Source organism: Phacochoerus africanus, chromosome 11 (assembly GCF_016906955.1).
Source record: "Phacochoerus africanus isolate WHEZ1 chromosome 11, ROS_Pafr_v1, whole genome shotgun sequence".
NCBI classification, from domain to species: Eukaryota; Metazoa; Chordata; class Mammalia; order Artiodactyla; family Suidae; genus Phacochoerus; species Phacochoerus africanus.
The window spans coordinates 98,749,458-98,763,457 of record NC_062554.1 but is presented as its reverse complement, the minus strand read 5'-3'; the positions used below and the strand labels follow the sequence as shown (position 1 = coordinate 98,763,457).

General features: G+C 36.5%; 1 protein-coding gene across 1 annotated transcript in view; it reads right to left on the bottom strand.

Annotated features, from left to right (window-relative positions):
* Nucleotides 1-1,845, bottom strand: part of SEMA3C (semaphorin 3C) — an 86,973-nt gene extending 85,128 nt beyond the window's left edge. Inside the window, exons 1-2 of the mRNA XM_047752569.1 lie at nucleotides 1,684-1,845; nucleotides 329-391 (exon numbers count right to left, since the gene is read on the bottom strand). Of these exons, the coding sequence (XP_047608525.1) occupies nucleotides 329-391; nucleotides 1,684-1,773 (153 nt within the window). The 5' untranslated portion in view covers nucleotides 1,774-1,845. The remainder of the gene's footprint in view (nucleotides 1-328; nucleotides 392-1,683) is intronic.
* Nucleotides 1,846-14,000: the final 12,155 nt, after the last annotated feature.

Below are 14,000 nucleotides of genomic sequence, written 5' to 3'. Positions count from 1 at the left end.
GACACTTGAATTATCATTATTTCAGCAGCCTACTGAGAATTCTGCAAGTTATATCCACTTCAAACAGGAGTTATTACTGAAATCTATCATGAAGAGTCTCAGGGTGCAATAATGAAAGCAAAGCAGGAGATATTTTACCCAGTCAGGAATTTCTAAGTTACAGTGTTTAAGAGTTCCAATCACTTTGCATCTACATTTTTTGCCATGTGTTCAGCAGAGGATTTAAAACACCAGCACCCTTTGTCTCACTCTTGGCTGCAACCAAAGTACACGGATTCAAAGACTAAATATTTAGGGTTTTTGTTTGTTTGTGTTTTTAAGCACTCACTGTGGGATCTTTGCCAGCCATTTTGCACTCTTCCACTTTGATTGTAGATGCGGGCCAGAAAACCTGCTCAGAATGAAAACAAAGGTTGCATAATCTCAATGTTCTTCATTTAGTTTAAGCTAACAGATTTAAGTTATTTCTCTATTTATATTTCAAAATTGTTTATTCTTTCATATTATGAACTGAAGTTAATAAAGATTTTATTATTTTATTTTAACAGCTATGTTTTTATTTCTTCCTTGAAGTTTTCATTTATCAAACCTTTCTATAACGTATAACCATATACTAAAGGTACAACTTAAAAATAAGGAAATTATTAATGTGTGAAATATCCTATATATTTCCCTTCTTCTGATTTATAATATACTTTTCCCAACTGCTTATGTCACAATGAATTTATATTTTTACTGTTATATCGGTTCTTTTGGTAAATCACATAACTGGGCTGGTAGATTTATTTAAAACTAAATACTTCAATAGCCAAAATAACTTGGACAAAGATTCCCTCTTTGTCTTACAGTCCTAGCATTCTAAGTCATTATAGCCTTAGGTCAGATCTGGTGGTGACGATTTCTTTTCGTTTTTTTAATTTTCAGACTATAGTCCATTGTTCAAAAAAAAATTCTGACGTCTTCTGTTTTAATGAATTATAATTCATCTATTTTTATATCTTTACTCCAATAAAATTCAACTGATTTTCTTGTTGTGAAATGGAATAATAAATATAGTTAACTCTTGGACAACTTGGAGGTTAGGAACACTGATTCTCTGAGCAGCCAAAAATAGATGTATAATTTACAGCTGACCCTTAGTATCTGAGGTTCCTCTATATTCTAGCTCTGCATCTGCAGATTCAATGAACCATGAATCAGCAGTATTGCAGTGCTTACTAAAAAAAAAAAAAAAAAAAATTCTGCGTATCAGCAGACCCATGCAGTTCAAGTCCCTGTTATAAGGCCACACTTCTTCAAAGAATTTCTTCAAAGAACATTTAATAATTGTGTTCTTTTCAACACCCTCTTAGATTACTTACAGATGACAAGGTAGGTTGTCCTTTAAACTCATCATTTTTTCTTCTATACTCTATGCTTCACTTTTTCTTCTGCTTATATGAAGTATTTTCTCACTTAGCTTCAAGTGTAAGAGAGTTAAAAACTATGAAACTAGACATGGAGAACTGAAATGATTATATTTTCAGTCCATGAAACAAGTACTAATTTCCAACTATTTATTGACATGCAGGCTGTATTTTATATTGTTCTAAATAAATATGTAATTTTTAACTGTATTTGAAATTTTTCAAGAAAAAGGTATCTAGAAATTCAGCACTGCCCTCATGAAAATGATAAACTTACACTCAAAGGTTCTTGAGTTATGTTGTTAATATTCAAGGAAAGAATGTGATCTTTGCTGCCCACATATATCCGGTCCTGATCTTCATCCATTAATAATATCCTGTAGTCTAAAGGGTGGTGAGATAAGCTGAAGTATTCAGAAGTCTTGGTTTCTTGAAGCTCTGAAATAGTAAACACCACAAGTGAAAACTGCATATCTTGATTATACTATTTTAATAAAAATTATCTTACAGAAATATTTACCAAAAAATTCAAGATACATTTTCCTCCTATAATAAGTTAATTTTACAACAGTTACCAGTAGTAGTATTTTTTTTTTTTTAATGGCTGAACCCATGGCATATTGAAGTTCCAAGCCAGGAACTGACTTGGAGCCCAGCTGCAGACCTACACTGTAGCCGTGGCAATGCTGGGTCATTTAACCCACTGCTTTACTACTTTTTTTTTTCTTTTTTTCTCTTTTTTAACTTATGGAGCTAGATTCCTAAAATTACTAACACATGTCCTTAAGTCACACTCTGACATTCTGTCCACTTATCACAGTAAAACATAAGATTTTTTTATGTGGAACAAAGCATTAACAAGTTAGTAAAGTATTTCAGAAGAATCTCAAGCAGTAAATCATGAGAGAAGACAAGAACAAAAAACACTGAAAGATCATTTAAACAAGAGACCAGATGACAGATCACTGGAAATAAAGGATTTGAGATGCTGAGGACTAAAGTAGCATGCAAACCTCGTTGGTGAGCCTCACTAAATATCACAGACAAACAGGTGATGCAGTTGGCCGTCTTGGTGTGACTGGCCTAGAAATTGGAATAACTTCCTTCACAAGGAAAGCAAAAAAGAGTGGAGGGATGTCATTCAGGAGAAAAGTCAGCCCCTGCTAGACCAGAGGTTATTGTTGAAGTGGGGGAAAAAAAATCCAAGAGCTCAAAACATGAGAATACAAAATGCAACAAATGTGACTCAAAGGTTGGAGAAGACACATTCTGCTTTGATTTTGCCTAAAAACTAAGATATTTTATAAAGCCTCCTTTTTATCCTATGGAGGAGATTCATGATTGCATAGTTTCCTGTAAAACATTATTTGTAGAGTACAGGTTGAATGCAGAATAGAAGTTCAACAAGTGCATCTTGAATAAGTAACACTACAGTGAAATACACAGACTAAAGAAATAATATGTGACTGAGTTCATGGCATCTGGGTCCGAACCACTGAAGACTGAATCCTGGATCGGCCATTTCATTTCTACATGTATTTGGTAAGTGCCTTTATTCCTATGGACTCTGGTGTCTTCATCTGTAAAATCAGGATAACAATAGTCCCTTCATCATAGGGTGTTGTGTGGTTTAAATTGTTAATATACAACAAGTACTTAAAAGAGTACCTGTCCTACAGTGACATGGGCTACATGGCTTACCTAATATTATAACTTGGGACAAGATATCAAGCTTCAGTCAGCCAGGAAAGAACAATCCTTTACACAGGGAGAAAATATGGAGGACTAGATTGTAAGATTTATATTTATTAATATATTTAATAGCTCATCTCACATGTAAAATCTGTTCAAATTATTTGAGTAGGACAAAAAAAATAAAAAGTCATTTTAAGAATAATAATTTTAATATGCAGGATAACTGTGGAGTATGTGAGGCTGGAAAATTAAGAGATGTTCCAGATATGACATAAAGACCTGATATGCTAGAAATGGAAAGGAGTAAATGCAAGGGAAATGTAGAGGATCTGAAATGACTTTACATGAAGTTGGGCTTGGGGTAAAAGGAAGAGGAGATCATCTTCCAAGTTGCAAACTAAGAAGAGGATAAGTTAACATGCCTTTACTACTTTCAGGGGATTCAAAAGGGATACTTCTTTGGTAAAGAGATTACTTGATAGATAAAATTTAAATCAAAGCAGAAATGTCCCACAAACATGCAGCATTATGTAACTAATTTGCCGTTAGAAATAAATCAAATCTGCAGGGAGAAATTTCCATTTCTTCTCATGGATTATGTGAAGTTCTGACAGTATACAGCTCTGAGAAAGCTCTGAGTAGAATTTCTGAGAAAGAGTAAATCTAAAGTGAAAAGCAAAAGAGAGTTGCATTGATTGTTAGACCCCAAAAAAGTAGCTCTGTCACTGACACTCAAAGTGAGTCTGAGGTACAGGCAACAGTGTGATACTGTGGAGAGAATACAGAATTGCAATCTTGACAGTTCTGAGTTGAAATGCCAGTTTCATCAATTACTAAATCTGTTATTTTAAGAAAACTACCTCATTTCTCTACATTTTGATTTACTCATCTATAAATTAGTTATATTAATACATAGCTCAAAGGATGGTCCACCAGCACACAGCAGAGGATCAATGTTCTCCTTTCAGTAGGAGATACCGCTGACCTTCTGTATAACAGATAGTTTCTTTTTCTTTCCTGTTGACAGAGCTGGTCTGTGCCAACCATCCTGGATCCCACAGTAAGTGACTAAAAGTGGCCATGTGACTACTTCTGGTCAATGAGATTAAGAAGGAAACTTTATGTAAAGTTACTAGGAAAGGTTTCTTGAATATTAAAAATGACACAAAAAATAACTGATTTCTTTTTCTGCCTCTGGATATTGGTACATGAGTGTATGGTACTTTTGGCAGTTGCTATTACCAAAAAGAGATTGCTATCTGAGAATGGCAAGCAGATATTTAGGGAAAAAAGCTGAGTTCTCTAAGAAATCATTTCTTGTCAGAACAAATCCTGGAACTGTTTCATTATAGGACTACTTCTTATATATGATTTTAAAAAAATCCTTGCATTTTTTTAGGCATCTTGAGTTGAGGTTTTCCTTTCCTCCTACTAAAACTGATAACATCTTTCCAATGTTCCTAACCCCTAACTACCACCATCTCATCCTCTCTACCATGGTTTGTTTAGTTTGGGTATTTTTCTCAAAATTGTTTTTTGTTTTTTTTTTCCATCTCTTCCTAATCTATATTGAAATAAAACTGAGAGTATGATCTAAGCTAGGAAAATAGCCTCAAGTAAAATTTTATTTGCAAGTGATACACAATGGCAGTTTTCCTCTTTACCTATTTCATTAGAAAATAATCAATTTCTTGCATTAATTCAAATACCAGAGGGAGTAATAACTGCACTAACTTAAGACTTTTCTGGTCTAAGGATTTTATCTCTTTTCTGGGCCATAAAGCTATTTTCAAATTTAATTACCTATAGCTAATTGACAGTCGACAGCTGTTAACCAAGGAAGATTTACTTCCAAAGTGTTTCTGTTAGAAGCCTAGAAGCAGGGGCTATTTTTTTTTTTTTATGCTATTTAAATTTCTGTTAGTTAGCTGTAATTGAACTTTGGGGTTTGGGGGGGAAAAATGAACTTTTTCCTTAAAGAATAAAGAGATGAGTTCAAAGCATGTAGGATTTTTATCTATAAAAAAAAATGACCAAAGAATTCATCATTTTGGTTTAATGCAGATCCAACTTAAGTCAATGAATGATTCAATAATTGGCTGCAGTTAGAGAAAATGACTGATTTAATGATTTGGCTACAGTGAAAGAAAGAACTCAACACACTATTACTGGTCTCTCATCTAAACATGTCAAAGAGCAGCACTGTCCTATACTTCTTTGAATCTTAATAATTACATCATCTTTTTTACAGTGTTGGAGGTACAGTTAGTTGAGCTGTTTCTCAGGACATGCTCAACTGATTGAGAAGGAGCTTTGGCTGAGAATATGCGATATTAGAAAATGCAGTGGCCCCACAAAGGGCACTTTCGTCTCTAAGTCCCTGGGAAAATCTCCTGGGAAAGAGTATTATTTAAAAAAAAAAAAAAGTTCTATGCTTCAATCCTGAAATCCACATTATTGTAGAGTTCTACGGTGGAAAATTACCGTAATGCTTTTTATGCCAGTGTTCCCTAATGGAAAATTTGTAGCACAATATGCTTACCCGAAATCCATGTGTTGACATGGACTTTTTCTTTGTATAGAAATTATTGTGGGTCTTGAGAATTTAACCAAAGCTAGTTACATATGAGGGAACTATAAGTTCCCTCAAAATATAAAGCCTTGCAATAAAAGCTTCTGGACCACTTGAATGTAGCCAATCTATTGCTGTAGCAATTACAGTATAGTTTAATATACAGAATATATTCTTTATGTAAATAAAACTCTATCCCTAACTATATTAAGAATTCACCTTTGTTCTCTGTTAGTGATCTCAACTTTTCTGAGGTGACCAAATCAGTAAGAACTTATTCATGTGCTCAGAAATGTAATCTTGATGTTAGAAGGTAGGGCGTCTAGGGTTCTCTTTTATGAATAATATATATCTGTTGTGAAATGAAGTCTGGCACTTGCCATCGGCCTCTAAATGGAGTAAAACATGAGCCACTGCAGCTGCCCCTGAGCCAGGGCTCAGGGTGAAGACCAGGAGGGAGGTATTCTGTGCTTGCGGATAGTTAGCTATTTTCAGGAAGAGATCTTGTGAGCCCAATTCTTACATCTCCTCATATCTGGAAAAACACTAACATCCTTCAATGATGACTGATGCCTGTGAGTAGTAGTAACCTTCACAAGACCAGCAGCAAACTTCTGTAAAATGTGTGCATGGCTGTGTATACCTTCCCTTCACCTTTGTGACTTACATTTTGATATTCTGCCTTTCCTCTTTGTGGGTAGTTAAGTGACAAAACATAACATACAGCCATCTGTGAGAACAGCTCCTTCCAAGGGTGGGCCAGTGAACCCTGAGGGAACTCCGGAAAGAAACATGACTGGCCCACAGCTGCATATCAAAGGAATGATTCCAGTAAGCACAGACCTTTACATCTTACCAAAGAAACTGGTTTTGTGTAAATCTGGTTGTCTGTAAATTATTTGTTCTTACTACCTTCCCTTGGTCTCACAACTCATATACTCTAGCTTCCCCCCTGGCTTCCTAGGAGCACTTTCTCAGGGCTACCTGAGATGCTGTCTACTGGGCTTAAGTCCTAATTTTGCCCCAAATAAAACTTAACTCTTAACTTGCAGGTTGTGCTTTTTTTTTTTTTTTTTTTTTTCAGTTGACACTGTTAAACTATTAAGTAGAAGAACTCATCCCTTCAAAACACTGCATTATCTGGCCTTTTATAAATTTCAAAAACAAACAAGATTACTTGATGAAAATCAGTCCCCAGGGGTCTCTTTATGAGAGTCATATGCAATGGTTGCTTATTAGTTACATTTAAAGTTCATGATGTGCTATTAATTTATCTATTCAATACTTACTTATTGAGCCCCTATCAGAGTAGGCACGAATTTGCTCACATAAAATGACACAAATATGAGCATACCAGGCCCCTATGACAATTCCAAATCTTGCCTTATATTTTATTATTCTTTTTGGCTAAGCCCATCTTGATAGTTTCCTCACCATAAATCTCAGCTTTCTCTCTGAAAGAATGTACACTTACAGATCTCAGAGTAAATCCTTAGTATGCTATTTTTTTAGTCTGGAGACATTGCTACTGACAGGATAATTTCCTCTCCTGAATATCTTATCTCAGAAGAATTTTAAGTAGAGTGGGCTTAAATGACCCATCCTTTCCCTAAGGTTCACTATCTTGAAACTGGGTTAGAAACTGAACTTCACCTATCCCATTAGGACAAACAGGAAGATAATGATAAGAGAAGTCAAACTTCAGTAGGCTGAAACTACAGTTCCTAATTCCTACGGCAAAGAGAGAACAGAAGGAATGTAATAAAAATCACATTTACTCAAAAATAACAGTTCCAAATAGCTATCATTTATGGGTTTAACAGTAGTGTAACTGAGTAGGGCCCTGTAGGGCTCCTGGGCACACACACAAACCTTTCTGTGTCCTCCATTTCTTGTTTTTAGGTAATAAACTTCAGCCTCCACGACCTTCTCTGAGTTCCAAAGGGCAGGTTCAAACAGTTGCTAATGAGGGAAGGGAAGGGATGCAGAGACAGGGGAGGAGCAGACAAGAGACAATAGTGCAGCCTTGGGGCAGGATCCTGTTTCCTTCTCAAAAAATATACCTAACAATATCTTTGAGCTCTTCTTCAGAACTAAAATGCCCCAACAAAAGGAAGAACTACTTGATAAAGCATTCTTCATTCCTGGAAGAAGGAGGACCACCAGAACCATTCCTGAGGCCACTAAACACCAGCTCTGAGAGACCTGCACGTTTGTCTCTACCCTTATCCTTATTTGTGGCCCATTTTCCACTCCCCAAACTATAAAACCACCTCCTGATCCCTTCTAAGGGGGGAACTTTATTTAAGGCATTAGCTTGCTATATAAGCCCCATTTGTCTGAGAAAGCAATAAAAGCTATCTTTTTCTCTTTCACCCAAAATTCAGCAACAGTAGGAGTGTTTTTATTTAAGTAGGTAGGTGCTTTTATTTAATTAAATAAAATTTATTAATTTTAATTAATTAATTAATTTTAGGGCCACACCCATGGCATATTTAAGTTCCCAGCCTAGGGGTCAAATCAGGGCTGTAGCCAGTGGCCTACCCCATAGCCACAGCACCACCCAGATCCAGATCTGAGCCATATCTGCAACCTATAACACTGCTCACAGCAATGCTGGATCCTTAACCCACTGAGTGAGGCCTGGGATCAAACCTACATCCTCATGGATACTACTAGTTGGGTTCATTACTGCTAAGCCATGATGGGAACTCCGAGATACTTTGAAAACTTATTTTATTTAATTTTCATTGGAACTTTGTGTTAAACTTTAATACTATTCTGGTTCACACTTAAGGAAACTAAAATTTAGTTCATTTGAGCAATCTAACTTAACTGTCAAAGGCTTCAAGTCCCCTTCGAGTCCTCAAAAGCCTCTGGCCACATCTCATTGTAATGCTCCTTCCCCCACCTTGACCAGCCTGGGCTGCTCACTCCTGCTAGAGAAGGAATATTGCCTATTCCTCACCCAGCCACCATATAACCTGTTTCCCATGTGAATAAGATATCCTGCCCAAGACCAATCAGAAGATCAAATTGGGTCTCCACTCAGATCTCATTGTGGGGTATAAAGACGACTGCATAGTGAGTCAGGCCTTCTCTTTTTAATCCGTGAGCATGTGAGTTCTCTATCTCCCTCTCTGAAAATGTACTTTTGCTTAATAAATCTGTAAAACATCCATCATTCCAATGCTTTGCTACAGCAAGATGGGGAGGAGTGAGGAAACCGCGACTATATTAAGTAGAAGAGGCTAGAGCCAGGATTTCAAAGCAAGATGGGTTCTTTAATCTGTGAACTCAATCAGATGCCTTTTGTTTTTCACATGAGACTGACAATTTAAACACTTACTGGGTTTTTATCACATTCTTGACCTGCACTTGAGTCTGTGCAGTGCCAAATGCAGTATAAGAAATGCTTCAGTCTCTCAAATTTTCTTTGCCAATTTGAAGAATGAGGGTGCAGGGTGGGGGGGGGGGAGAGAACACACTAGAAAAAACTTGAGAAGAATAAAGTTCTCAGTGATGCTGTTCTCAGTAAACCATCCCAGCAAGACCAAGAGAGGCTATGTGAAAGTGAGACTGGAGAGAGAGACACAGTGTTGTGTGAAAGGTAAAAGTGATACAGATGGAGTAGGCACAAGTAGTTGTAGAAGTCCCAACAAAGGATCACAGATAGAGAGGAAATCTAGGGGACTTTGGGAGATCACTGTAAGCTAATAAATTGATCAAAAAAGCCATCAGAACAAGGCAAGCTTGCTTGACTAGTGGAAGTGTGCGAATTTTCTCAGGTCATTGGGCACAGGAGGGGATGAGGTCTGCATTCAGATTCAGACCAAGGGCAGGAGTTTGAGGTTTGTCCTTCTGCTGATTTGAATACACACCTTACCAGATACCAAGGAGGAGCTACTATACCCAGAAAGGAAGAGGCAGTCTTTTTTGACCTCCCCACTTCCCTTGGATGATAAAACTGTAGTCCATTGAATCCTTGGGCAGAACTTCTGTGCCTGCCTGCTTGGAACTCTCACAAGCGTCCTATCTTAATAAATGTATTTCTTGCCTATTACTTTGTCTTGCTGAATTCCTTCTGTGTGGAGGCCTGAAGAACCTAAACCTCAGTGAGTCCAGACACTGGCTGACTGATTCTAATTTAAAACCGTGGGTTCAAGTCCCAGTCTGGATTTAGGATGCGTTCAAGTCCCAGCATGTGGGTTCAAGTCCCAATCTGGGTTCTAGATAGGTTCAGGCTGTTAATGCTGTCAGTTTCTAAAGTCCAACTTTTCTATGTTTTTGATAGATAGGCATGATAGGCTAAGTGGAAGTAAATGGCCAAATGAATGAAATAAAGTATAAGGGAAGAAATTCTCCTCAGTGAGCCCGGCCAGGGAAGAACAACAGTAAATACAGAATGTATCTCCTGGGCATTGCACCAATATATAAGAACCTTTAACGATGCTTCTCATCCTGGTTTGCCTCAAAGAACCTAACTTGGGACTGTTTTATGAAATTATCAAAGTGCCCCCTTTACACTCTCAAAAGACTTACAGTTTAGAAGTTAAACTATAGTGGTCACTCTGCTTTTAAGCTTTCTCTTCTGTCTTAAATGGTTTTCCATTACTTTTAGAAAAAAAAATCCAAAATTCTTAACATAGCTTTTAAGGTCTGTCATAATCTGATCTAAGAAAATCTCAGTTGTTACTACTTGCCCATTTTGTTTGTATTCCTGCCCTTCTGATCTTCTTTTCACATCTCTAAACTTGGCCTTCCTCCTTTCTGTCTCTGTCATGTTCTTTCTGCTGAGAGAATTCTTTCTGGCTTTTTCTAACTCTTACTCATAACTCAACCAGTAACTTAAATTGGACTGCTTCATAAAGGCTTCCTTGATCCTGTGGATGATGTCAGGTCTTAGATCTGCTGATATTTGCTCAATTTCCCTTCGATTTCTCTTAAAATCTTCCTGGAAGATCATTTTAAATGGTTAAAAATGCCATGGACTCAGAGGTTTGCGGGGGACTATACTGTATGATTTGCTAAGTCCCACTTTGACTTCCATACAGTTTTTTGCAGCTGAAACTGCTTCTGAATATGAGACAAAGTCCTCTGTTCATTCACACATTTTACCCTTTTTCCTGCTATAATGAAGTTTATGACCTTTTTATCTTGGTGAACAAAAAATTATGAGCATGAACCAATGAAATGTGAAAAAAATATCATATTTTAAAATTAGGGTTTTCATGAAAATAATTTATTATTATTAAAAGGTAAAGTGCATGGGGGAGGAAAGGCCCAGTTTTGGAACGAGCCAACCGGAGCTGAAGCTCTAACTTTACCACTTGTTGATATGGGGCTTGCTTTCCCCGCTTCACCCAATCACCCTCCTTCTACGTCCCCTGACCTTTAGTCTTACATCTACAAAAGAAAAAGAAGAATGAGATTATTTATTAACCAGAATGATCTCAATGTTCCCTGCAGCAATAAAAATGTCCATGAAAGTAGTTCCTTTTTCACTGTTTATGAGTATTATCTACTATTGTAAAAATATCTGTACAGTTAATGTAATCCTTCATATTACTATAAATATGATAAGAAAAAAAGAGTCTCTTTAAAAATCTATCTTAAAAATATGTAATACACAGTTATATAACTATATCTTTTCTGGAAAAAGAAGCAAAACTAAAAACCAAGGCTTTCTTTTCCCCTACCTAAAGCATATTTCATTTAGGTTGCATGATTCAATCAACTGGAGAATTATAAATTCTGACTTCTAAGCTTACTTGGAATACAAGAAAACAGACTTCAAAAACATTAGGTGCCAATATTTTGCTCTGTATATGGCAAGTGGTAGCTGGATTCTATCTTAGAACATGGAGAATATACAATTAAAGGATAGTTAAGATGTCTTGAGAGTCTTTGAACTAGAAGGAGGTATTTTCTGGAAAGCAGAACCAAATCTGAACCTACTGCTAAACTGCAGAGGACAGCATGGATGAGCTGAGTTGTCATTACTGCCGACACTCCTACTGTTGGGAAGGCCTCAGCTTCAGAGTGTCCACTTAAGATGTAAACAAGGGAGATAAATCTGTGAAAGAGGAAACACTTCATCTGACGCCTCCTTTCTAGAGCTCTTGACACTTCTGGAGAAGCTGGTGTGTAGCAAGTTATTCAAAAACAGTATGTTCAAGGTGAAAAAAGCACAGGTCAGAGAGATGGTTAGCAAAAGAAAAGCAGAAATAATAGCAACAGAAAGGGGGAATAAAAGGAGGGGATATAATAAGACTTAGAGAAAGGTGTATATTAGTATATCTCTACTAAATATAATATTATACTCTCATTATAATTATTTATGTAGAGATTTGAAGATATGGAAAACTACGTCTTATGCTAGGTTTTTTTGTTTGTTTTTTGGTTTTTCTTTTTTTTTTTTTGGTCTTTTAGGGCCACACCTGTGGCATATGTAGGTTCCCAGGCTAGGGGTCCAATTGGAGCTGCAGCCACTGGCCTTTGCCACAGACACAGCAATGCAGGATCTGAGCTGCGTCTGCGACCTACACCACAGCTCACGGCAATGCTGGATCCTTAACCCACTGAGGGAGGCCAGGGATCGAACCACATCTTCATGGATGCTAGGCATGTTTGTTAACCACTGAGCCACCACAGGAATTCCCTTATGCTAGGTATTAAAAGCAGGCTATTTTCATATACTCAACATTAAAAGAATTTTTAAAAAATATTCATAGAATATAAGACTAGAAGGATATATTTTTAAATGTTAATACTAAAAGTCCTTGGGTGGTGAGAGAGAAATTTAAAGACAGGGAGACAATACTCCATTCATACTTTTTCAGTGGGGAGGGTCAAGAGCTGACATGGTCTAAGATGCCAGCAAAGTTCTAGGCCATAAAGAATACACCTGGAGAGCTGTAGTGTGGGTCACAGACACTGCTCCGATCCCGCAATGCTTCGGATGTGGCATAGGCCATCAGCTATAGCTCCGATTTGACCCCTAGCCTGAGAACTTCCATATGCTGCACGTGCGGCCCTAAAAAGAAAAATATAAAAAAAAAATACAACTGACCCCCTACCCTAGTCCCTAAAGTGACCACCAAGAAACCATCACATGGAAAGATTCTTACAGTAGCATTTAACACTTGTCTATTGCAACATTTATTGATTTTCTGTGCTTTTCAATAAAACTTTCTTTGGATATATTGTGGCCCTTCAGTGGGAACCTCTATTTAGCATACTTGATTAGAGAAAGACTGGTAGGAGATTCCATGTGCTGAATGAGATCTCTTGTCTCATTTTACCCCTATTAAGTTCTCTGGCCTTTCATGCCCCATTTTAAAATGTAAGCTTACATTTTAAAAAATATGGCAGGCTCTTCACAAAATTAAAACATTCTTTGAGGTATACATTTATTCAGTCATTCAATACATAGTATATGTGCCAGAGGCCAGATAAAAGATGACAATTCCTGGTCTTTACCTTAAATGATTTAACAATAGAGGGACATAAATAACTGCAGTACAAGAAGATGCCTCAAGAGATTAAGGGAACAAAGAAGAAGGAAGAAGGAAGACTAAATGATGGGGAAATCTTAAACCAAAGGAAGTGCTTGGTCTTATTTCTCCATTTAACACATTTTAGTTAAGCCACTTTATTAAATTAATAGCCACAGTAATAAATGCACAAAGTATGGTAAAAGACAGATTAAGTGTTTAAGGCAAAGGCAGCTACTTTTATCAGGAGTCAGAAAAAGCTTCTGTGAGTGTCGTATAAACTGTGACTTGAAGGATATATATGAGTTAATAAAGAGATAAGCATTTCTGAGAGAGAAGAAAGATCTTGTGTTGAAACAATGAAGTGGGAGAATAAAATATATTTATAATTTTTTAGAGTTGATTGAAAAAAAAAGAGGATTTGGGTGGGTTTTTCTAAGCAGAAGCAAAGAACCAACCAACATACAAAAATGGAAATTTCTTGAATGCCACATAAGCAGCATGTAAAGATGTCATATATCAAACCAAAGTAATTTAATTTTTTTCAAAATTGTTTGAGGTATCAATGAAAAAATCTGAGGAAATGCATGACATGATCACTTACAAGTGTTACAAAGAATAATTTTATTAAAGAGTTCTCAAGAGTGAGGTTATTTTATGATACAATATTAACTGAATAAAGTGGAATAAAATATTTTGTATAACTAAACTATGATACCTGCATAAAATAAATATGCATAGCCAAAAGTCTTAGAAAAAATTCAACTTGTCAACATTCTTCTTATGAATGTTCAATTAGAAATAATAGACCAATAATACTGATGGCTCAAT